Genomic DNA, 23,287 nt, shown 5'->3' on the forward strand with positions numbered 1-23,287 from the left:
TCTAATTCAATAAGCCTCTATTGATTTACAATTTCAAAAACAATTTAAAAATAAATAGCAATCACCCCATAGTAGTACTGTCAAAATTGGTGTGTGAAATATTGAGAAATAAATTTTCATTTCTATACTTCCTTTTCCTCTTCTGGAAGTAACGATGGTACAAGAGAAAGCCTTACTCAAAGTTTTAACACTTCTAAATACATGGTGCAAAGTATATGATGTGAAGAAGCAGTTCAAGAAGGGTAATTTTCCAGTTGGTTGCTCTGAAGTAAACTTTAAAATACAAGGCCTTTTACCTTTAAGAGTTTGGAGCGTGCAACATTAAGCACATTTATAACAGCCTTACAACTTGGCCCTTTAATCTGTTCAATGATATAACTGAATTTGGCTGACATGCGTTTCCAGTGTTCCAGTTCAGTGAGAGGACCTGAGTCATCAGCTTCTCTTCTCATCTGCACACTTTCAATAAGTACCTGCAATCAGAAAAGTTCACAGAGTATAGAAACGTTACTTTCTGCTTTTAGAACCTCATTATTTGCACCTTTTCAAAGAAAGTTAAAAGTACAAATAACATTCAACACTGAATAATATTAAGAACTCTTAGCAAACTAAGACTAGAAGAGAATTTCTTTACCATGATAATTAGTACCTGCCAAAAGTCTGCAGCAAATATCATACTTTGTTTTACATGTATATTATAATTTTTAAACATCTTTATGGGAGTATAATTGCTTTACAATGGTGTGCTGGTTTCTGCTGTATAACAAAGTGAATCAGCTATACATATACATATGTTCCCATATCTCCTCCTGCTTGTGTCTCCCTCCCACCCTCCCTATCCCACCCCTCTAGGTGGTCACAATGCACCAAGCTGATCTCCCTGTGCTATGTGGCTGCTTCCCACCAGCTATTTTACATTTGGTAGTGTATATATAAGTCCATGCCACTCTCTCACTTCGTCCCAGCTTACCCTTCCCCCTCCCCGTGTCCTCAAGTCCATTCTCTACGTCTGCATCTTTATTCCTGTCCTGCTTGTAGGTTCTTCAGAACCTTTTTTTTTTTGGATTCCACATATATGTGTTAGCATACGGTATTTGTTTTTCTCTTTCTGACTTACTTCACTCTGTATGACAGACTCTAGGTCCATCCACCTCACTACAAATAACTCAATTTCGTTTCTTTTTATGGCTGAGTAATATTCCATTGTATATATGTACCACATCTTCTTTATCCATTCATCTGTCGATGGACACTTAGGTTGTTACCATGTCCTGGCTATTGTAAACAGAGCTACAGTGAACATTGTGGTACATGACTCTTTTTGAATTATGGTTTTCTCAGAGTATATGCCCAGTAGTGGGATGGCTGGGTCATATGACAGTTCTATTTTTAGTTTTGTAAGGAACCTCCATACTTTTCTCCAGAGTGGCTGTATCAATTTACATTCCCACCAACAGTGCAAGAGGGTTCCCTTTTCTCCACACCCTCTCCAGCATTTATTGTTTCTAGATTTTTTGATGATGGCCATTCTGACTAGTGTGAGGTGATACCTCATTGTAATTTTGATTTGCATTTCTCTAATGATTAGTGATGTTGAGCATCCTTTCATGTGTTTGTTGGCAATCTGTATATCTTCTTGGGAGAAATGTCTATTTACGTCTTCTGCCCATTTTTGGATTGAGTTGTTTGTTTTTTTGATATTGAGCTGCTTGTAAATTTTGGAGATTAATCCTTTGTCGGTTGCTTCATTTGCAAATATTTTCTCCCATTCTGAGGATTGTCTTTTCATCTTGTTTATGGTTTCCTTTGCTGTGCAAAAGCTTTTAAGTTTCATTAGGTCCCATTTGTTTATTTTTGTTTTTATTTCCATTTCTCTAGGAGATGGGTCAAAAAGGATCTTGCTGTGATTTAAAACATCATACTTAAAGATGAAATTTTAGAAAATACCACTTTAAAACCAAAGACAAGACAATTTTGCCACTATCACCACCCACTTCCATTCAACCAGGTCATGGAGATCATAGCACAGGATAAGGAAAGTAAACAAAAGGTATAAGAATTGGAAATAAAAAAACAATGGCATTATCATGGAGGGAATGGTTGGCCACATTTTAAAAATTCAAGAATATCTAAAGACAAACTTTTACAATTAATAAAAGTGAATAATTCAGTAAGGTTTGGGGCTGTATATATAAATATCAGTAGCATTTCTTTACAAGCCATCTAGCAATCTGAAAATGTAATTTCTAAAATGACAGTATTTGCTATAACAAATAATAACAATGTAAGATATCTAGAGATTAACAAAAAATGTACAAGACCTTTTTGGAGAAAATTAGAAAACTTACTTTCAGCACACAAAAGAAGGCCTAAATCAGTGGAGAAATATACCATGTTCATGGATGGAAAAATTCAACATATAAAGATGGAAATTTTCTCTAAATTAATGAAATGAAATTTACTTCATTCAATGAAATTTCCAGTCAAAATCTCAACAAGGTTTTCTTTTCATGATACTTAGCGAACTAGTCTTTTTTTTTTTTTTTTTTTTTTTGCGGTACGCGGGCCTCTCACTGTTGTGGCCCCTCCTGTTGTGGAGCACAGGCTCCGGACGCGCAGGCTCAGCGGCCATGGCTCATGGGCCCAGCCGCTCCGCGGCATGTGGGATCTTCCCGGACCGGGGCACGAACCTACGTCCCCTGCATCGGCAGGCAGACTCTCAACCACTGCGCCACCAGGGAAGCCCCAGCAAACTAGTCTTAAAATTAATTTGGAAGAACAATCAACCAGAAATAATCAATGCAATTTTGAAGAAAAATAATGAAAGGGACTTGCCATACCAAACGTTGATTTAGTAAAAAGCAACATAAATTAAAGCAGTATGGTATGAGTACAAAAAACAAATAAGTAGACAGGTGGGATAGATAAAGGGGTCTAGAGACTTGATAGATAGTACAAATTTGCTGGTAAAGAATGGACTACTAAATACACTTCTGAGACAATTGGCTAACCATATGGAAAAAGACAAAATTAGATTCCTACCTCACATTATACACACACAAAAATAATTCCAGAAAGATTAAAAACCTAAATGGTAAAACATTTAAAGAAAATACAGGAGATGGGGGTAAAACTATAAAGAAAAGCATGGAACTGAACAACATAATTGCCAGGAAAATGGTTACCACTAGGGAGAAGAAAAGGGAGTTAAAATTGGGAAGAAAAATGCATGGAGATTGCAAGCTGCTGGTAATGCTCTATGTCTTGTGCAAAAGTTACACAGGTGTTAATTTTACAATAATTTGTTTATTTTATTTTTATTCACTTGTTGTTCATTTCTGTATATTTCAGTATTTAAAATAAATAAATAATTTAGGAGAATATCTTCACAACACTGGAGTAGGAAAGTGTTTCCAAAATACAAAAAGCACAAAGGTTCTAGTCACTGGAGGTAGCTAAATTGAGGCTGGATTACCATTTTTAAAGATATTTACATTAAAATGTAAAACTTCCACATGACTAAAGACACCAATACCAAACGAAAATGCAGGACACAATGGGGACCAACAAAAGATTAACAGGCGGAAAATATTATTCAAACTCCAACAATTCAGTTAAGATATCATCGAGCAATCTGAAAGAAAACTAGGTAAAGGATATGAACAGGCAATTCAACAAGGAGGAAATCTAAATAGTCATTAAACGTCCACAGCCTCAACAGTGTTCAGGGTAATGCAAAATAAATCAAGATACCATTTCACATCCAACATACTGGCATCCATTAAAAATCCAACAGTCCCAAGTGTAACGAAAGATATGAAGACATGGGAGCTCCCATTTACTTCTGTAAAAAAATATAAGTTAATATAACCACTATTTGGAGGGCCTTGTAGTACCCAATAAAAAATCTATACTACTTCTCTCAGCCATTCCCTGGGAAACTCTTGAACATGTGCAAACGAGACCAGAATAAAGATATTCATTGAAGATGTATTATTATTGTTTGTAACAGGAAAAAAAGTAGAAACAACTGCTTTCTGAGGGAACAGGTGAGTTCTCTACCTCCTTAAACAGAGGATACTAGACATAATTTGAATGTCTCCTAAATGTCTGGAAATCTACAGAATAAATGGATTCTCTCATAGAGGAATACCAGACAATAGTTAAGTGAATGAAATAAATTTACTTGTATCAACATGGATGAAAGAGAATGTTAAATAAAAAAAAAAACTGTAAAAGGATACCATTTATGTAAAGATTTTAAACACAAATATATATTCTGTATTTTCATATATATAATTTATTTATATATAATATAAAGCTTATAAATATGCAAATGCAATAAAAGTATAAAACTTTCAGGGGAATGGAGGAGACAATAACGTCAGAATGGTGGTAATATACAGGGAGGGAGAGGAAAGGGTTGGAGGATTTAGTGAAAATAAGAGATCTGAAGCAAAAATAGCAAATGGTTAGTATCTGTTTAATCTCAGTGGTACTTACAGGGGTGTTTCTTATTTTCTGTACATTTTTTATGCTTATAACTTTCCATAACTACAATCGTGATGGAATTAAGAATACAAATGAGTCAAAATACACAGTTGATTTTTCAAACCTATGAAGCTTCTCTCTTTAATCCATGAAATGCTTATAATTTTAACCATGGTTTATGGAACTCTTTCCTAATCTTATTATAAGTTTCTCCACCTCCTTAAATAAAGGATACTAGACATAATTTAAACTTTTCTTAGTGGCTGAAAGTCTATATAATTTGAATCACTGAATTAAAGAATGAAAATGGACCTTAAAATTAACTAAATCAAGCAACACTTTTGATGTTTAATTCCTGCTACAACATTATTCATAGATGATAATCCAACCTCAAATCGGATACTTTCAGGGATACAAAACATTCCATTTTCGGGTGGGGGGGGAAATTCTGTGAGAAAGTGATCCTATAAAATCTCCCTCCTTATAACCATCACACTCCACTCTTAATTCTGCCTGTTAGGGCCATTACAGTACAAGTTTAAGTCCACATGAAATACCATCAAATATTTGAAGACATCACGTCACTCCTAGGTCCCCTTCTTTTCCCAGGTCAAATATGTCCACGTACTTTCTTTGAATGACATTGTTCATATCCTTGGCCAAGTTTTCTCTGAAATGCCCATTTCTTAATGATTTATAGCCGTTCTTTACATATTATGTATACTAACTCTGTTACATATGCTGATAATATTTTCTCCCAGAAGGTCAATTATCTTCTAATGTTGCTTACAGTGATTTCTGCCATATGGATCTTACATTAATTTGTTTATATAGTCATATATGTCAGGTTTTTCCTTTCATGGCTTCTGGGGTTTGTATCTTAATAAGATATTAATATAGTTCTGCATTATGTTCTGATTCAAGTATATTTTTTGTTCTATTTTTCACATTACTTTTTTAAGGCTGGATTCGTTCACTCAACATGTTTTTGAGATTCATCCATGTTGTTGCATGTATCTCTTTTTTTAGTTTTAGCTTTCATATTTATGTCTATGATCCATCTTGAATTAATTTTTGTGTATGACAAGAGGTCAAGGTTTATTTTAGATGTAATATTTTTTAAAGAAGTCTCCCATTTCTTGCACTGATTCTGCTTAACTGGAGACCATTTGCTACAATTGCCCAACATGATTTTCCTTTTTTTTTTTTTTTTTGGCTGTGCGGCTTACAGGATTGTGGGATCTTAGTTCTTAGTTCCCCAACCAATGTGAAAGCGCAGAGTCCTAATCACTGGACCACCAGGGAATTCCGCCCAACTTTTCTTATTTCAAGTTGCCTAATCTCCTTATGTTAAGCTATTTCTTTTGCTTGCTCATTTTTATAAAAGAAGATCTATTTTGATTGATCATGATAATTGGAGGAGATCTCCTCAGCCACTGTGTAGGACACAGCTTGAATTCCACAATGGCTTACAACTCCCTCTTCCTATGCCAACTGGCATAGTAGGCAGCTGCAGGAGTCCTTGGTGGACAATTACTTCGAGTACCTAGGGACACCTGGGAGCAAATTTTGTGGCTGGCACTCCAGGCCTTGATGGAGTTTCCAAAGTCCTCCAATTTTTCCACTCCAACTACACCTCCCTCCTTCTAACAGTTCTAAGAGAGGTAAAATCAGAAATGTTTTTCTCTAACTCTTGCTTGCTCAAGATTTTCCTCCCCTAGTCCTCATTCAACTGAAGATTTTCTTCTCCAGTTTCACTGTCCTGTGCTCATGAACTAGAGATCTGTGAGTTGGCTTCTAGAGTCCTCTTTCTGTTTAGAGCAATTACCTAATATTTGGTTGTGGTCAACGTTTGTAGTGTAAGTTGGCACCTCTCAGAATGTTGACATATACCCCATTCCTATCACTGCTTTTCTTACTGCCAGAAAGAAAATGTATTTGGCCAGAGAGCTGCAGACTTGCCACTGCAGTACTGATAGGAATGAGCCTAGTTTGAACCTCTCTGTCAACACAGACAATTCCATTGATCAACCAAGAGGTATTTATTAAGTGTCTAGCATTGTGGCTATAGTCTCTTCACTGTGTACTTTTCCTCTCTCTCTAATGAAGAGCATAAACAATACATAAGATATTGGAGATAAATGCTGGCTATTTCTGTTTCTTCATTATTCCATTCTCAAGCCATAATGTTATGGTTTCCTCCTTAAAGTGGGAAATATCTTAAAGTTGATATTAAGTGGTCCAAAGAGAACAATGATTTTGCACTAGAATCAAAAATAGGCTGAATTTCATAGTAGAATCTGGAAGGCTCCTCTTCCCTTTACTTTTAGGGACAAAATGCAGTGACTAGGACACAGATATGAACTATGACTCATATCTGGTGAAATCACTCAGGTCGGCTCACCTGTTCAATCTGTCTGTACCATATCATCAGCACGTCCTCTAGCTGACGAACAGTTTCTGAATTGCTAGCTGCGAGTGTCACTTCTTCAAAGGTATGCAGTTTGGAAAAATCAACATTGTCTATCTTCTTTAACTTAACTGTTCCCTCAATACTTATTCTAGCACCTAAAAGGGAAAAAATAATATTGACAAGAGGTGTTTAATGTCAATGCATTAAATGCCAATGTGTGGTTTCAAGCTGTAATTACTAAAATGTTAGAGATCTAACACTTTATAGAAATATAATTCTAGTTGATCATTAGATTGTGACTATGATTTATTAATAAAATTGCATATTTTAACAATAAGAAATAATATAATTTATATTTTAAAAAGAGTTCATCGTAATGTATATATTTTTAAATATGGTAAAAATTTTCTCAAATAATATAGGAAGAGAATCCTCCTTCTACAATGGGAGATATAAAAGAAAATGTATCTTATGCCTTCAGAGATCCGTGGAAAGAGAAGTTCTAATGATTTGATATCTTATCTCTAGGTGTCATAATTGCTTTGATTAACATCTTTTAAGATGGAAATGTTTTCTCTAATGCTTATTTTTAATAACTTATAGTTAATTTGCTCATTTGTAGTAACTGATTAAACATTAAATACTATACTTACCATCTAAAGATGAAAGGTATCTGCTGATGGTTTCAGTGAAAATGTGTTTTTCAGATTCTCCTTGCTGGGACTGGTTTAAAGCACCCCAATTATTTGTCGCAAGAATAGCTGGTAGAAATATATTTGCCAGCATATTCCTAATCCCAACTAGGAGTCCTTCTGATACGTCCAGAAAAGTAAATAGCACTTCCTAAAAGGGTAGTGTTCAAATGTTATTTTACATGCTGATCCCATTAAAGAACTGAAAATCATAACCTATTTTACATTACAATAAGTATAGACAATATATCTTACAAACTATTAGGAAAACTTAAGTGGTGAATATTAAGGTTCTAAAATCAACAAACTTATATTCTGCCCGCATTTAACCATTCACATACTTGCTCATCAAGTAAACACTTTCCCTGGTGCTTTAATTTCTGCATAGGGAAGGAGGTATGGCCTGGAGTCCATACAATGTGAGGGAAATGAAACTGAGCCTCCTACATAAAGAAAGTTCTAGGTGGACAGTTGCCCTGTCCATGAAAAGGGGACGAGAAAAACTCTGTCAGTTGAGGTAAAAAGCAATTAAACTAGCCCTCTGCCCAGAAATTTGGATGGAAAAAACATTGGTCAAAGGGTACTAACTTCCAGTTATAAGATGAATAAGTTCTGGGGATCTAACGTACAGCATGGTGACTGTAGATAACGATACTGTATTGCATACTTAAAAGTTGCTAAGGGAGTAGATCTTAAATGTCATTACCAAAAAAGGAGAAAAAAGGTAATTATGTGAGGCAATGGAGGTGTTAGCTAATGCTATGGTGGTAATCATTTCACAATGTGTTAAATCAATTCTTTGTATACCTTAAACTTACATAATGCTATATGTCAATTATATCTCAATAAAGCTGGCAAAAATGCTTAACCATATATTTGAAAAAAGTGTAAACATACTTCATGAATATTTTTAGTATTTATAGGGACATCATTGCGACAGCGAACAAAAACTACACACACTCCTTTTAGTTTCTCTGGGGCTGCGCTGTCTATATACAATCTCATCATTTTTGCCCCTTTGGTTGCTCCAGGAATAGTTCGACCACATTCTGAAAACAAAAGTCAAGAACTTAGCATACGATCATATGACTGATCAAATGTGATAAATTACTGTGGATCTTACACCCTTGTTCCTTGCTTTAGTTTAAGAAGTTTTCAATATAATTATGGAATAAAATTTTTTATCTACAAAAAAATGTAATTGCAAATCTTAAATTGCAGCCTCCTTGGGTGCCTTTCACTGAGTTCTGCACTTTGCTCCTTTTGGCCTGGCCTCAGGCAGGACTTTCATGGAAACCCTTCTCTTATCCCATTCTCAACCCTTTGCCTCCTTAATCCTTGCTAATCTTTCGTATCTCAGCCAAAATGCCACCTCTCAGGTAAACTTTCACTGACTCCCCCAAGAAGATCCTGTCCCCCACTAAATACTCTCATAGCACCCGACTTATATTAAATCCTTCCTTGAACTAATTTCAATGAAAATGTATCATTAGAAATCTTTCTTTGATGTTTAAAAACTATTTAAAATATGAGAATTCTGTTAGATAGCTAGTTGCAATATTTTTTTCTTTTTTTTTTTTTGGCTGCGTCAGGTCCTAGTTGCGGCACACAGGATCTTCATTGAGGCATGTGGGATCTTTTCTTTGTGGCGTGTGGGCTTCTCTCTAGTAGTGGACTGCAGGTTTCCTCTCTCTAGTTGTGGCATGCGGACTCCAGAGCACGTGGGCTCTGTAGTTTGCAGCACGCAGGCTCTCACGTTGAGGCGTGTGAGCTCAGTAGTTGTGGCATGCGGGCTTAGTTGTGGGATCTTAGTTCCCCAATCAGGGATCGAACCTGCATTCCCTGCATTGGAAGGTGGGCTCTTTACCACTGGTACCATCAGGGAATTCCTTGGTTGCAATATTAATAAGCAAAAAATCAACAGTCTTCCTGTTCACAACCATAACCAATTTGAAGTATGATCTAAGAAAATTTTACATCCCTATCACAAAACCATAAACATCTTTTGTCTGCCCAGCCCTCCTTCCTTTGGGTTTGGGGAATTTCTCCCATCCTGGGATTCTGGAGGACACCAGTCTCAGAGCCCTGCAGGGGTACACATGTGAAAACTATACTAATTAGACTCTCTGCAAGACTGTAAATCTTGAATGCAGAGACACAAAGATAAAAGGTATCTGAGCAAGGTCAATCTACTGATGAATCCAAAGAAACTGCCCTGAAATCCATGGAAATGCTCTATTCCGATTTTTCCCAAGGCCTGATTGTTCAGCTAGTTCTAAATTTTGTGAACTACCCAAATGTTTTAATTTTTTTGCTTACCTAAGCCAGAGTCTGCACCTTGCTTGCAGCCAAAGAACCCTGAGACATGGTATGCAGCAATGTAGAGCTCAAATGCTCATTCATGGAGGTTGGCAGAATTACCTTTACCCTTAATATTCTCCCTTTTTTCCTTGATAAGTGAACCTGAATTTGTCCCATTTAGCAATCTGTACATTCTCAGGGAGACAACTGCTTTCTCAGCCTCCCTAGCCCCTAGGGTAGTCATATGACATTAAGAATCTTGGGCTTTCCTGATAAAGGGGAGAGGTGTGACTAGTAGGCCCCTTTCCTACATGATGAAAACCTGTACATAATGTCTAGACTTCATCTTGCAACCATGTGGAACAAATATGAACACAAAGCAATGTGTTAAGAATGGCAGAATAGGGGACTTGCCTTGTGGCGCAGTGGTTAAAAATCCAGCTGCCAATGCAGGGGACACTGGTTCAATCCCTGGTCCGGGAAGATCCCACATGCTGTGGAGAAACTAAGCCCGCGCTCTAGAGCCAGTGCTCTAAAGCAAGAGAGGCCACTGCAATGAGAAGCCCGTGCACCACAACGAAAAGTAGCTCCCACTCGCGGCAACTAGAGAAAAGCCCGCACACAGCAACAAAGACCCAATGCAGCCAAATAAATAAATTAATTAAATTTAAAAAAAAAAGAATGGCAGAACAGAAATAAAATAAGAATCTGGGTTTCTGATGGCGTTACTGAGCACTTGAACCACTGCTAGCCACTGCCTGCCCAGTTATGAGAGAAAAATAGACTCCCTATTTGTTTAAGCTACTATTAGGTTTTCCATTACTCACAGCTGAACATATTCCTGGCTTCTAAAAATTCAAATGCAGCTACACTAAAGAATATTATACAGCATCTTTTAAATTAGATAAATCTATATTTAATAACATAAAAAATGTCTAGGTTATACTGTCAAGTCCAAAAAGTAAGTCAAGAATAAAACGTGTTACATGATCATATTTTTAAAATGATACTAAGTGTCTACGTGTCAGCACATGCATATAAGAAAGACATGTAGAGGAATGCTCACCAAGCTGGTAAGTATATTATTTTTGGAAATAGCAAAAATAATAATTAAAAGTATGTTTACCCTTTCTTCTGGCAGTTCTCCTGAGAATTCTTCCTAAAAAGTCTTCCTAATCCACGTAGAATTAGCTTCAATGATATTCATTGAGGCATTGTGTAAAGGAGAAAAAAGTTGTGAACAACCTAAATTCTAATAATAAGTTTTGAACCTAATAGTTGTCTCAGCCTAATGAAGTACAATGCAACTGCTTAAAATTTAATTGTGGAAATGTATCAGTGGCATGGAGAAGACAATATTATCAATTTTTAAAAGCTACCATAGAATAATATATAGAGTTGGATTACATTTTTATAAAGCATCTATAAATTGTTTTTTCTTAGTTCAATTAAATTGAAAAAAAAAAAAAAAGGAAGCATATCTTGGGTGACATGGTCCCCAAACAGGAAATGCAATGTTTTTGAAAATAATTAAGAGAAGGCTGAACTAACTCTCATGGCTACTGAGTTCCTTTTTCTTTCTGAGACTGGACTATAATCTTGGAGGACAAGACATTTTTAGGGAGTGAGGCAAAGTTTACATGGCACTTGCCCTGAGCACAGCATAACCACGGTCCTCCCAATCCCATGAGGTGAGTTCCATTACTGTTCCCATTTTACAGATGAGAAAACCAAGGCTCGGAGAGGTGAAATAACTTTCCCAGTGTGACCCAGCGAGTAAAGAGTGGAGCTTGTCTTCACCACCTCACTTCTGACCCTCTCCAGGATCGAGCTTTAAACCAGTGTGTCAAACAGTGTCTATCTGTGATCTCCTCCTCCCTGCAGGCCCAGGGGTCTGCACACTGTCAATGGAGGGTGTGATAAGCTCTGCAGTTTAAGAAAACAACATCTGGTCTGGGATACTCTCACCCATATACCAGGATACACAGGATAACCTGTCTAGAAGAAAAGGAAAGTTTCACACTGTTGACACTGACTTGAAATCCACCCTGAGCTCCAAAGTTTGGACCAAGGCTATTTAGAAAGATAATTGTTAGGGTAGAGGGTTCTTAGAATCTAGCAGGGCACTGAGTATGGGGAAAGTGGCTTCCTTCGCAGTCCTACCTTGGCCCCTTACACTCTCATCCAGTACCCGCCTGCTCCCCATCAAGCTTTGCCTCCTCAGGACCCACAGGGCTGGTGGTCTGGGTGAACAAGGCATAGGCACAGTCGCTGTCTGGAGGAACAAGTCATCGGGCTGCTGAAGTTTGCAGTGACCAGCACGATCACAGGAGGGGCAGCAGTTTGTAGTTATTTGGTCACTCTTCCAGCTGAAGAATGCACGTCCCCCTTCTCATCTGTCTTGTACTTTCATAAATTTTGACAAAGAATGACCCAAAGCACCAGAGTGGGTACAAGGTCAGCAAATCACAAAGCATTCCCAGCCTCCAGCACATTTGGCATAAGTGAGATGCTACTTGTGAGCCATAAAAGAGGTGATTACTTTCCTGGTTAAAGGCAGCAAGAATGCCGTAGGCTGTGGAAAGGTGGAGGCACAGAGAGCCCGTCTCAAACTTACCTTGTCATCCAGAAGCATCCTGGAGAGCTCTGTCTGTCTGGTGTTGTAATCTTGGCACAAAAGGAATATTCTCACTAGCTCTACATTCTTGTTTTGGCCCAATAAGTTTGAAAATGATACTTTTTTTTTTTTTTTGGCTGAAAACTTGAGAGTTTCATTATTATTATTTATACTATACTCTTCCAAAGAAGGTTTGAGGCAATATAGGATAACAATAAACGCTATGGACTGAATGTGTCCCCCCAAATATATATATGTATAGCAGTATATATATATATATATATATACTGCAAAATAGGATCCAACTCTACATATTATATATGCAACTCTGGATGTCAAGGAGTCAATGAACCGTGAATATGTCTTAGACTTGCAGCCATACTTATAATTTGGGTCATTACAAACATCTAAATTAGTGATCAGAAGATAAAACTAGCAGAAGATCAAACTATATACATAGTGGTATATACACTGTGTATATATATGTACATATCTCATACATACTGTACATATACATATCAAAATACATAGAGAAAGGGAAATAAACACACACACACACACACACACATATATATACCAAAGAAGTTACAGAAGGATACTCATCAAGGCGTTAACTTGATTATTCCAAGTGAGTGAGAATGTGGGTGGTAGTTTTAATTTTTCTTCTAATTGTAGATATTTTCTCACCTTTCTATATTTTCAGCTATTGTTTTATTTATTTATTTTATTTTTATTTTTATTTTTTTTGCGGTACACGGGCCTCTCGCTGTTGTGGCCTCTCCCATTGCAGAGCACAGGCTCCGGACGCGCAGGCTCAGCGGCCATGGCCCACGGGCCCAGCCGCTCCGTGGCATGTGGGATCTTCCCAGACCGGGGCACAAACCCGTGTCCCCTGAATCAGCAGTTGGACTCTCAACGGCTGCGTCACCAGGGAAGCCCCTATTGTTTTAATTTTTAATGAATTATGAAAATTTGGACCTTACAATAATGTCCCAGCATAAGAACTGTGAGAGACAGAAGATCAATAGAGCAGACATAGTCACTAACCATGAGTCTACATATTTTGTTGGTGAAGAAAGACATATATATTAAACAATTAGATGAAAACAGAAGAACATGATCAAGTGGTGTATTTTACAATGCAAACTTTAAAAGAGACAGGCGTCTGGAGGATAGTGATGGATGTGGTTTGGAACACTCTGAGAAAGCTCTGAAGTAAAGAGAATGGCTGAGGCAATCCGGAGGAGGGGTAGGATTTGGCTGGGTGGAGACACTTAGGAGGGTGGAGAAAAGGGCACAGAAATGACTGGTGTGGACAGACAACCATGAAGACTGGCTTAGAGAGAGCAGCAAGTTCATGTTTGGCAGAATAGGAGATCAGACTAAACAAGTACTGTGTGTCCAGGTTATGACAGGCCTTAGTAGAATAAATGAAGAGTTTGGACTCAATCCAACAACAGGACAATGAAAGATTTACTTGGCAGGAATAAGTAGTATGGATTTCAGAGAGGAAATCTGGTAACAGAGATACTGGTTTTCAATCTGGAAAACTGGGGCAGGCATGAGATAGGAGCCTAAGCTTAAAGGTAGCACAGGAGGGGGCTTCCCTGGTGGCGCAGTGGTTGAGAGTCCGCCTGCCGATGCAGGGGAGGCAGGTTCGTGCCCCGGTCCGCGAAGATCCCACATGCTGCGGCGCGGCTGGGCCTGTGAGCCATGGCCGCTGAGCCTGCACGTCCGGAGCCTGTGCTCCGCAACAGGAGAGGCCACAGCAGTGAGAGGCCCGCGTACCGCAAAAAAAAAAAAAAAAAAAAAGGCAGCAGAGGAGGAAAGCAAGAAAGAACCAACAGAGGGGACACGGTAAAATCCACAAGATTTATAAGATAAGTAGTCTAAAACCAAAGGATGATCTGTGTACCTAGTTATTAAGACAAAAGTTCAATGACCTGGTAAAGTATCAATTCTTTTTGGAATAACGTGAAAAGTAGAGAAAGCCAGATATTCCCCTGCCAGCTGCAGCAAACACAAGATGCTGACCCAGGACCACAGGGAGTGACTGCTGTGCTTTCGGGTGGTTTCATGACTATTTCTAGTCATCTGACAACACGTGTACAAAATAGCTCTACCTGTTTCAAGGAAAAGGCAATTAAATTCTAGTGAAAATGTGTATTCCCAGGATAGGTCAATGACTTCTATAAGGATGCTTTCTTCTTCAATCATTATAGCAATCTTGTAAGCTCCTGGTAAATTTTCTTTATAAATATAGGATTGTCTATGTATAAGAGAAAAGATATGCTGCACTTTAACATTCATTCATGAATAGCTGGCACATTACCCTTGCAAAACATCCTTACCAAGACCAGGTACATCTCCTTCTTGGTACAAAAACTTCAATGTCTTACAACCATCTTTCATAAAAAAAAGAGTAAATGCTTCCAGCTGTTAAACAAAAGAGAAAATGATAATCAATAAAATGACTAAGAAACTACAATAAAATGAACCAAGCCCTGTGCTAGGCATTTTACATACCTTAGTCCTCATAGTTTTGTAAATAAAGAAAATGAAGCTAAAATAGTTTATTCAAGGTACACAGAAGCAGGTACATCAGAGGCAGCATTAGAATCCGAACTAATTTAACTCCAAAATTATCATGGAATATAGGGTGAATTCTATTTCCAAACCTCCATTACTTATCTACATATATAAGTGGGCCTCCACTTACCTAACCCTGCCTCACAGCATCTTATAGGGGTGAATAGGTGAGTCCAACTGGAGGTAAACGTAAAGAATTATAGTTAAGAGAAACTACTCTTTTTTTTTGGCTGCACTGGGTGGCTTGCAGGATCTTAGTTCCCTGACCAGGGATTGAACCTGCGCCCTTGGCAGTGAAAGCACGGAGTCCTAACCAGGGAATTCCCAAGAGAAACTATTCTTAAAAGTTGATTTGTGGGACAGTAAAACTTATTAACTAACTGTTTTGTTTGACCAATTATTTGAGTAATTATATTTTCAGCAATTATAATTTGACCTATATTGTAGCCAAACTAATATAAAAACAAATTAATATAATGTCTTCCATATTTATGAGCATGAATTTAATTACTTATGAGTCAGTATAATTATCTTAGTAAGTAGACATCTAGGTCACATAAACAAAAACTCTCACACATCATTAGGGAAACACAAAAGTTTACTGACCCCCCTTCACCTAGTCCCACTGATTTCATACATAAGTGTCTTTCCTGGGCAGTGGGTTTCTCTTCACTTACTGACCTATTCCTGTAGGAAGTATCTCAGATCTGGCAAAGCCTCTCACCCTTGGACAATGGTTCTCAAACTTTTGTGTGCATCAGAGAAGCAACGAGGGGACGTCTTAAAAATAAAGAACGCTGGACCCGAGGATTTGCATTTTTAAAAAGTTCCAGGTGATGCTGCTGCTGGTCCTGGGACCACGTTTGGGAACCACCACCCTGGGAGATGAAATGGAGCCACGGAGATGAGCAAAATTCTAGCCCTTCATTTTCTACTCTTCCATCTCACACGTAAACTTGGCTCTCTTGCATAATTACCATCTAAAAGATACAGAAGCTGTCAGCATAGCTATTCTTGCCCAGTTCCACACTTTCATGCTGTATGTGACTTCTATGACCCATCAGCTTTGAATGCATCCAAACTCTCAAAAGTAGACCGCATGACTGTGATTAAAAAAAAAATTCAATATCAAACGTAATGAATTCTTGTCTTTTAGACATGTTGTACTCTTGAGGCCAGCAGAGTGAAAACCGTCGTGGGCCGAAATCATGACTGCGGTTAAAAATTCACTTATAATACGTAATACTTTACAAATGCTTCATCTGAGTTTCACCACAACGTTGCACTAGGTAAGGTGGCATTATTATGCCCCTCTTGCAGAAAAGAAAATTAAAGCTAAAAAGAATTTGAGGGGACTTCCCTGGTGGTGCAATGGTTAAGAATCTGCTTCTCAATGCAGGGGACACGGTTTCGAGCCCTGGTCCAGGAAGACCCCCACATGCCGTGGAGCAACTAAGCCCGTACGCCACAACTACTGAGCCTGTGCTCTAGAGCCTGTGAGCCACAACCACTGAGCCCACGTGCCACAACTACGGAAGCCCGCATGCCGAGAGCCTGTGATCTGCAAGAAGAGAAGCCACTGCAATGAGAAGCCCGCGCACCACAACGAAGAGTAACCCCCACTCGCTGCAACTAGAGAAAGCCCACGCAGCAACGAAGACCCAACACAGCCATAAATAAATAAATAAATAAAAAGAATTTGAGGACTTCCCTGGTGGTCCAGTGGTTAAGACTCTGCGCTTCCATTGCAGGGAGGGGGCACAGGTTTGATCCCTGGTCAGGGAACTAAGATCCCATGTGCTGTGCAGCCCAGCCAAAATAATAATAATAATAATAAATTAAAAATAAATAAAAATAAAAAGAATTTGAGTGAAGGACCCAAAGACACATACACACAAGTACAGAACCTGGAACTCCAGATCTGCTCTCTTTCCACAGAACTGTGCTGCTGCTGTCTTGACTTTGGAAAACACTATCATGTAAGCCAGGAAAGTAATGTCTGTGACTATCATGAGCAGCGCTGAATGAAAGTAGCAGGAACACACGAAGTAGCAAAAGCTTGAATGCCAATGCGGCAGAAACCTCTGTATTGGTTAGGGTCCTGGCAAGCAAAGGAGTCGTAACAAAGAGGCTCTGAAGAAACCTAAAGAGGCTACTTCTAGAGGCCAGAACAGGGTAAGGGAAGCTGTGGCACTAGCAGCAACACAGGACTAGCAACAGAGGAAAACCAGTACCACCTCGAGGCCTGGAAGGGAGGGCGTTGGGGGGAAAGGGGTAGCGGGAAGCAGGCTGAGAGCTGGAGCTGGGGGAAAGGGACTGTTCGGGAGGACACTGGCAGAAACGTGGCCAAGTGGGGAGGGATCAGGCTTCTTTCTCTTCTGCCCTCCAATCTCCTGCTGGTGGCTCCCAGAAGCCGAGCCACGTGGAAACCAGAGGATAAGGGAGCCCATGTGGTAGATTCCAGAGAGGTCAGCCTTCCAGGCCACAGAGCAGGGTGGAGCACAGTCGGGAATGGATCTGAAGGCAAACAAAATAACCACCACCTCTGCTGCTGTCTACCCTTTTGCGGAGCCTTTAATGAACTGTTTTCACTCTGGATTGCGCAACAGGCCTCACATAAAAGAAAAACTTTTCCATACACCCAGTTACCTAAACAACCACAACAAAACATACCACCTCTTGCTCCAACTTCTTACTCACCCATCCACTAATCGCGATGCCAATTTACTACATGTTCTTGCTCTGTCCATGTAATCAAATGAGCACTCTAATCTCTCCCAGATTTTGACATTGGTTTCCATCCTAGATGTACTTACTATCTTCCCTCCACTGTGGCTTTGCAATTCACCAGCAACTCTTAAGGAAACACCTTTCCTGGCTTGACTCTTCCCTTAAACCTAGATTTCCCATTCCTTGCAGCCTAAGCAGTGTCCGGCCTGGTCTATGAGAGCCTTAAAGGAAGAAGCTAACCACAAAGACCCAAAGTCCAAGACACGCCCCAGGAATGACAAATGGAAGGGTTTGCAAGCATTGGGCACTCCCACTTCCTGGGCAGCATGTTAGCCAGTGAGAGAGACTTCCTCCAAGTAGAGAATGCCAGCCCAGAAAACCAGGTGGCAAATACTTAAGGGTGATAATATCACCTCTGTAGATACTCATCTCCCCAACTTAGTCCTGGCAGCAGTCTTCCTCTGAAGGCACTGCCCAGTCCCCACGTCTATGCCTAAATCTTTTGCAGAGCTAGTGGGATTCCAATTGTGAAGTTAGCCAAATATGTGGCCTTGAAATTTTCAGGTGCAACAATGTTGATTACCTATATAGTTTCTTCCCTAACCAAGCACAGGAATGGTCCTTGGGACAGGCTTGAAGCCTGCCTGGGCCTACTGAGAATCACATTTTTTAGAAATTGGCCTTCCCTTCCTCTCTTGGTCATCTGCTCAGTGATGTGTGCAAGGTTGTTTTGCATCACTTTCTTCTACCTAGAGAATAGGCAGACACATAACCAGAGTCACCAGAGGAGCCAAAATAGAGAAGGGAGGCCAGGAGAGATGAAAACAAATGAAAAAACAATACAAACAAACAAAAACAATTGAGAGTGGCAAAGAGAATCCTGCTGCCATTGGGTGGTACCATCCATAGCCCGGGCAGGTTACAGAATTCGTGAGGCCCAGTGAAAACTGAAAATTCAGAACCACTTGTTTAGAAATTATTAATAATTTTAAGATGGCAACAGGAGATCATTTATCCAAGGGTAGGGCCCTTCAGCACAAGGGCCTACTCAACTAACAGCCCGCATGCCCGTGAAGCTCTCCTTAGCCACACGCACATTCCCACAGGGAACTCTGGTGACCCGGGAAACCATCCTACTTCCAGTCGCTTGCTGTGGCACCTCTTGTTTTATGTACACATCTCCAAGGTTATCTATCCTTTGCCATTAAAATAGCTCAGAGCTATTGATCTCTCTGCATCAATCACATGCCCATGTCACTGTAACACACTAAGGGAACAAGAAAATGATCAATCCCATTCAACTGTCAGGGGCCTGCCAGTTCTAAAGCTTTATAAGGGTCCTGGAAGAAATGAAGGGCAGACAACTTCCAGAACTTGGTAACATACTGCATCGAGCAAGGGAGAGGCTCTTTTAGGAAACATTCCACAGACTCTTCGCTCCTAGAGCAAGCTAAAGAGTTTTGCCCAAGTTCACTGGGCAAGAACAGGGAGTATGGACCCTGATAATGGCAACCTCACCACAATGCCGCCCCCATTGCAACTCTCTCACCCTTGCATTCAGTGGGACAATCAGCTCACCACCAGCATGTACCTGCTCACAGGTCTTGTAGAAGCTCCAGCCCAGGTCACTCCTAGACTTGACAAAAACTCAAGCAGCTAAGAGTAATTTTGTTGAAAATTTAGAACCTGAGCTATAAGGAAGCTATGAAAGTGCTTCCAGGAGCTGCTATCAAAGTCACAGTTTATCATATATTACTATAATTAAGGTGACCATATAAATTCATCATCCAAATCTGGGACCCTTTTAGGAGTGAAAGGAGGAACTGTTAATAATTATGTTAGAAAAGTAGGCATAATCCAGGGCTCTCCCTGGCACGCAGAGACGCACGATAATCACCTCGTTGTTTTCGACTATATTCATGCAGTAGTCACTGTTCCCTAGCTCTATTTCTGCAGAATAGAAATATTTTCTCTATTTGTTTTTCTATCCAAATGATTTACACGCGTAGTTTATATAACCCGTACTTTTAAAATATCACTCTACCTGTGCTTGACTATCCCTCTAACTTCTGAAGCCATTTTGAGTTAGAATCTTAGCTCAATTCTAGTTGCCAACTCTTTTTTTCCCTTCCTCCACAATAGTAGGCCAAACTAGAAATATCATCCAACTGGCTATAACTATGTAAAATAAAGCTTCTTCTCTATTCAGTTAAATCCCAACCTTCTCTTTCTAAATGTTTTGTTGTTCACAACGATTCAAGTTTCTTCAACCAATCACTTCTCAAAGAGTAATTAAAAAATAATAAGACTTAAACTTACAGATGGGCAATCCAAAATTAATTCTTCAACAGTTGTTATGTCCAGGCCAAGCTTTGCTGATAGAATTTCAAATATATATTTGTATGAAGGGTCAATTTTCATTTTTCGGTTTTCCCTTGCATCTCTGAATCTTGCCTAAAGAATGAAAACCATGTGTAAAAATTGTAATTATGAAGAAAAATCACCAAAATATTTCATTTCAGATAAAAGCGACACTTAATAAAAATGGTATTATAAGCAAAACCTGTCTCTCTCTTAATGTTTCCTGTAGATTTGTAACGCCACTCATACTTCGGAGATATTTGGATGATCTGCGGGAAGACTGAGAGAGCACCTCAGAAGGCACTGGTTGAACCAATCGTGGCGCAGGCCTAGGTCGAACCCTTCTCAGATCTGGGTCATCTTCATCTGGCATAACTATCCTTTCATCAGAAGGAATGTGATTCACATAATCACTTAAAGAGGAAGTAGGACCTTTTTCGGAAAGAGAGACAGTATCTTCTGCAGATGCCTCTACTGGGAGGGGAGGGGCCTCTTCACTGGAAGGAGGAGGAGCCTCTTCTTCCGGAGGTGGGGGAGCCTCATCTCCTGGGGCCTCTTCACTGGAAGGAGGAGGAGCCTCTTCTTCCGGAGGCAGGGGAGCCTCATCTCCTGGATCCGGAGGGGCAACATCTTCTGAGCTAGGAGGTGCTGCCTCTCCCGAAGAGGACGGGGCTTCTTCTTCCGGAGGGGGTGGGTCACCTTCTTCAGCGCTCATGTTATCCACTCCTTCCACCTGCAGAGCACCTTAAAACTTCAAAACCTAGGATTATAAAAATTTTTTTTTAAATTGTTCAATAAATTGAGTATGATGTATTAATTTATCCCTCCCATTGAAGCTAGACAGGTAGCAAAATTATCTGTTTCTCTCATACTGCATTATCTAAAGAAACTAAGTTTATAGGGCTAGAGAGAGAATTTTTTTTAAAGTGGGACAGCGCGTGCACGCGCGCACGTGCGCGCGCGCGCACACACACACACACACACACACACACACACCCCTACACCTACACACCTCTAGGGTCTTTTTCAAACTATAAGTAACCACTGCAATTGATGGGAGGACACCTGTCCTCAGGTATGGAAAAAGGGCTGAAAAAAGATTGAGAGCGACTGTACTCCAGGACCAACTGGTGATCAACACCATTATACTTATCCAAGAGATCAAGCAAAGAACTACATGGACTGAAATGTTCCTTGCTTGGGGGAACTCTGCTACTCTACAATTCACCAATCAGACACTCAACTGTCCAGCCATCTCATCTATATGAGCATAACCAGGACCACCCAAAAAGCATAAAACATACTCTTGGAAGCCAAAATGAATATCCCAAGTCCAAACATAAAATTCATGCTAAAATGTGATTGTGACTATTTACTGAAGCAACGGTATCATATAAAGTATAAATCCAACCTACCCAATCAGAAAAGCTCCAATTATAAAGGAGTGTGTAAGTGATCATGAGCACATAACAAGGAAAATTAGGGGGCACCAGCGGAATGGGACAAAATGTTACTTACAGAAAAAAAAATCATATTTAGGACAGTAATCAAGCCTCCATCAAAATAAATAGGAGTTTGGGATATGGCTAAGATCCAGAAACCAGTATAACAGTAAATACCTGAAGAACAAAAGAACAAATTCCAAAGCAGACAGTCCAAAAGAAGAAGATAAAGAGGCTTTCTAGTGAGAAATTCTGAGGACACTGGTGCAGACCTGGCCTAAGTAAGACGGTGCTTTGTATGAAAGGGACACCAGCAGCCCTCCATCAGACAGAGATAGCCTGTAACCTGCACCTGACATCTGCCCTCACCAGGTCTTCCAAAGGACCCATAAACAGCTGAAATTGTTTTCTTTGATATGCTAAGGTTGGCCTATTCAAGAACAGAAAGACCCAAACTGACCTTTTAGCTGCCAGCTAACCAGTTTACCTACCCACACCCAAGATGTCAAACAAGGACCAATGTTCTCAAACTGTCTGAAGTATTTATTTTCTCATCCCTCTCTCCTCTGTCTTTTATAGATCCTGGTTTTTGTCTTTGACTCTTGGCCACAATCTAATGTCTAGCTTTTTCACACAAGAGAAAATTTGCTTGGATAGTAACTAATTAAATGTCTCTTGAGTTATTATTGGGCACAATAAAGATCTACAATACCCAGGAGTTGTGTGTGCATTACATTCTTACACTTGAAACTGGCCTAGAGGAGTTGGTTGTGCCATCTATAGTAACTCAAGAACAATTATGATGATACACATTAGTGAAGTCCTATCAACTACCTGTCACTCTGCTCAAATTTATGCTTTTGAATTCTGCCAAACAATTTACTTTACTCCCGTAAGAGAATCGTGCCTTCTCTCAAAGGATATCAACAGGCATTGTTGTCTGGTTTCTGAAATGAAAGCAAAATTTACTTTAATTTCAATAAATGGTGAAACACATGTACTGACTGAGCTCAGTAGGGCCGGAGAGCTTCTCCATAGGCAATAAATGCTCTTTCTAGAGACACACAGTTATTTAAGCCAGTATAGAGCCACTATTATTTAAGCCATCAAGGAAAGACTAAAGTTGAATCATGACATTTTGTTTAAGAAATCAAGGAAGTATACAATAAATCTTAATGAGTTTTCCATCTAAAAATGACAACTATTTCTTAAGTACTGGCACAGATTAAATTTTCAGAAAATGTTATTACCCAACACAATTAATTCCCTGGAGATTCCAGATAGTTAAGATTCATGGCACATCATTTCAGAACTAGAAAATAAACCTCAGAAATCACCTAGCTTAACTCTCCCTTTTTACTGATAATGAAACTAAGATCCAGCAGAGTCACAGATCTTATCCAACTGCACACCCAATTGATCTTTCTAAACTTCAGAGCATGTCACATCACGGCCCTATTTAGTTTTGCCCCTTGTTCACCTAGCTCTTTGTAATCTTGCAATGAAAGGATATTAAAAGCTAAAAAAGCTTAAGGTAGTCCTGAATAACATCAGTTAGGTTAAACAAAATCTATGACTAAGGTCAGGCTGAATCGATAGGCTTAAAGAAGGAAAATTGAAAGCAAGTAAAAAGGAATGGGAAAAAGAAGGA

At 39.3% G+C, this 23,287-nt stretch overlaps 1 protein-coding gene across 1 annotated transcript in view; it reads right to left on the bottom strand.

The window, feature by feature from the left end:
* DNAH8 (dynein axonemal heavy chain 8) overlaps positions 1–20,909 on the bottom strand; it is a gene marked incomplete at its 5' end in the record, with an annotated part of 322,388 nt that extends 301,479 nt beyond the window's left edge. The window contains 7 exons of the mRNA XM_082664076.1: positions 297–473; positions 6,896–7,059; positions 7,558–7,747; positions 8,494–8,645; positions 14,866–14,950; positions 20,153–20,287; positions 20,397–20,909. Of these exons, the coding sequence (XP_082520202.1) occupies positions 297–473; positions 6,896–7,059; positions 7,558–7,747; positions 8,494–8,645; positions 14,866–14,950; positions 20,153–20,287; positions 20,397–20,909 (1,416 nt within the window). The remainder of the gene's footprint in view (positions 1–296; positions 474–6,895; positions 7,060–7,557; positions 7,748–8,493; positions 8,646–14,865; positions 14,951–20,152; positions 20,288–20,396) is intronic.
* Between the last annotated feature and the right edge of the window lie 2,378 nt (positions 20,910–23,287).

This window comes from Grampus griseus (assembly GCF_964374135.1).
Source record: "Grampus griseus genome assembly, chromosome: 10".
NCBI classification, from domain to species: Eukaryota; Metazoa; Chordata; class Mammalia; order Artiodactyla; family Delphinidae; genus Grampus; species Grampus griseus.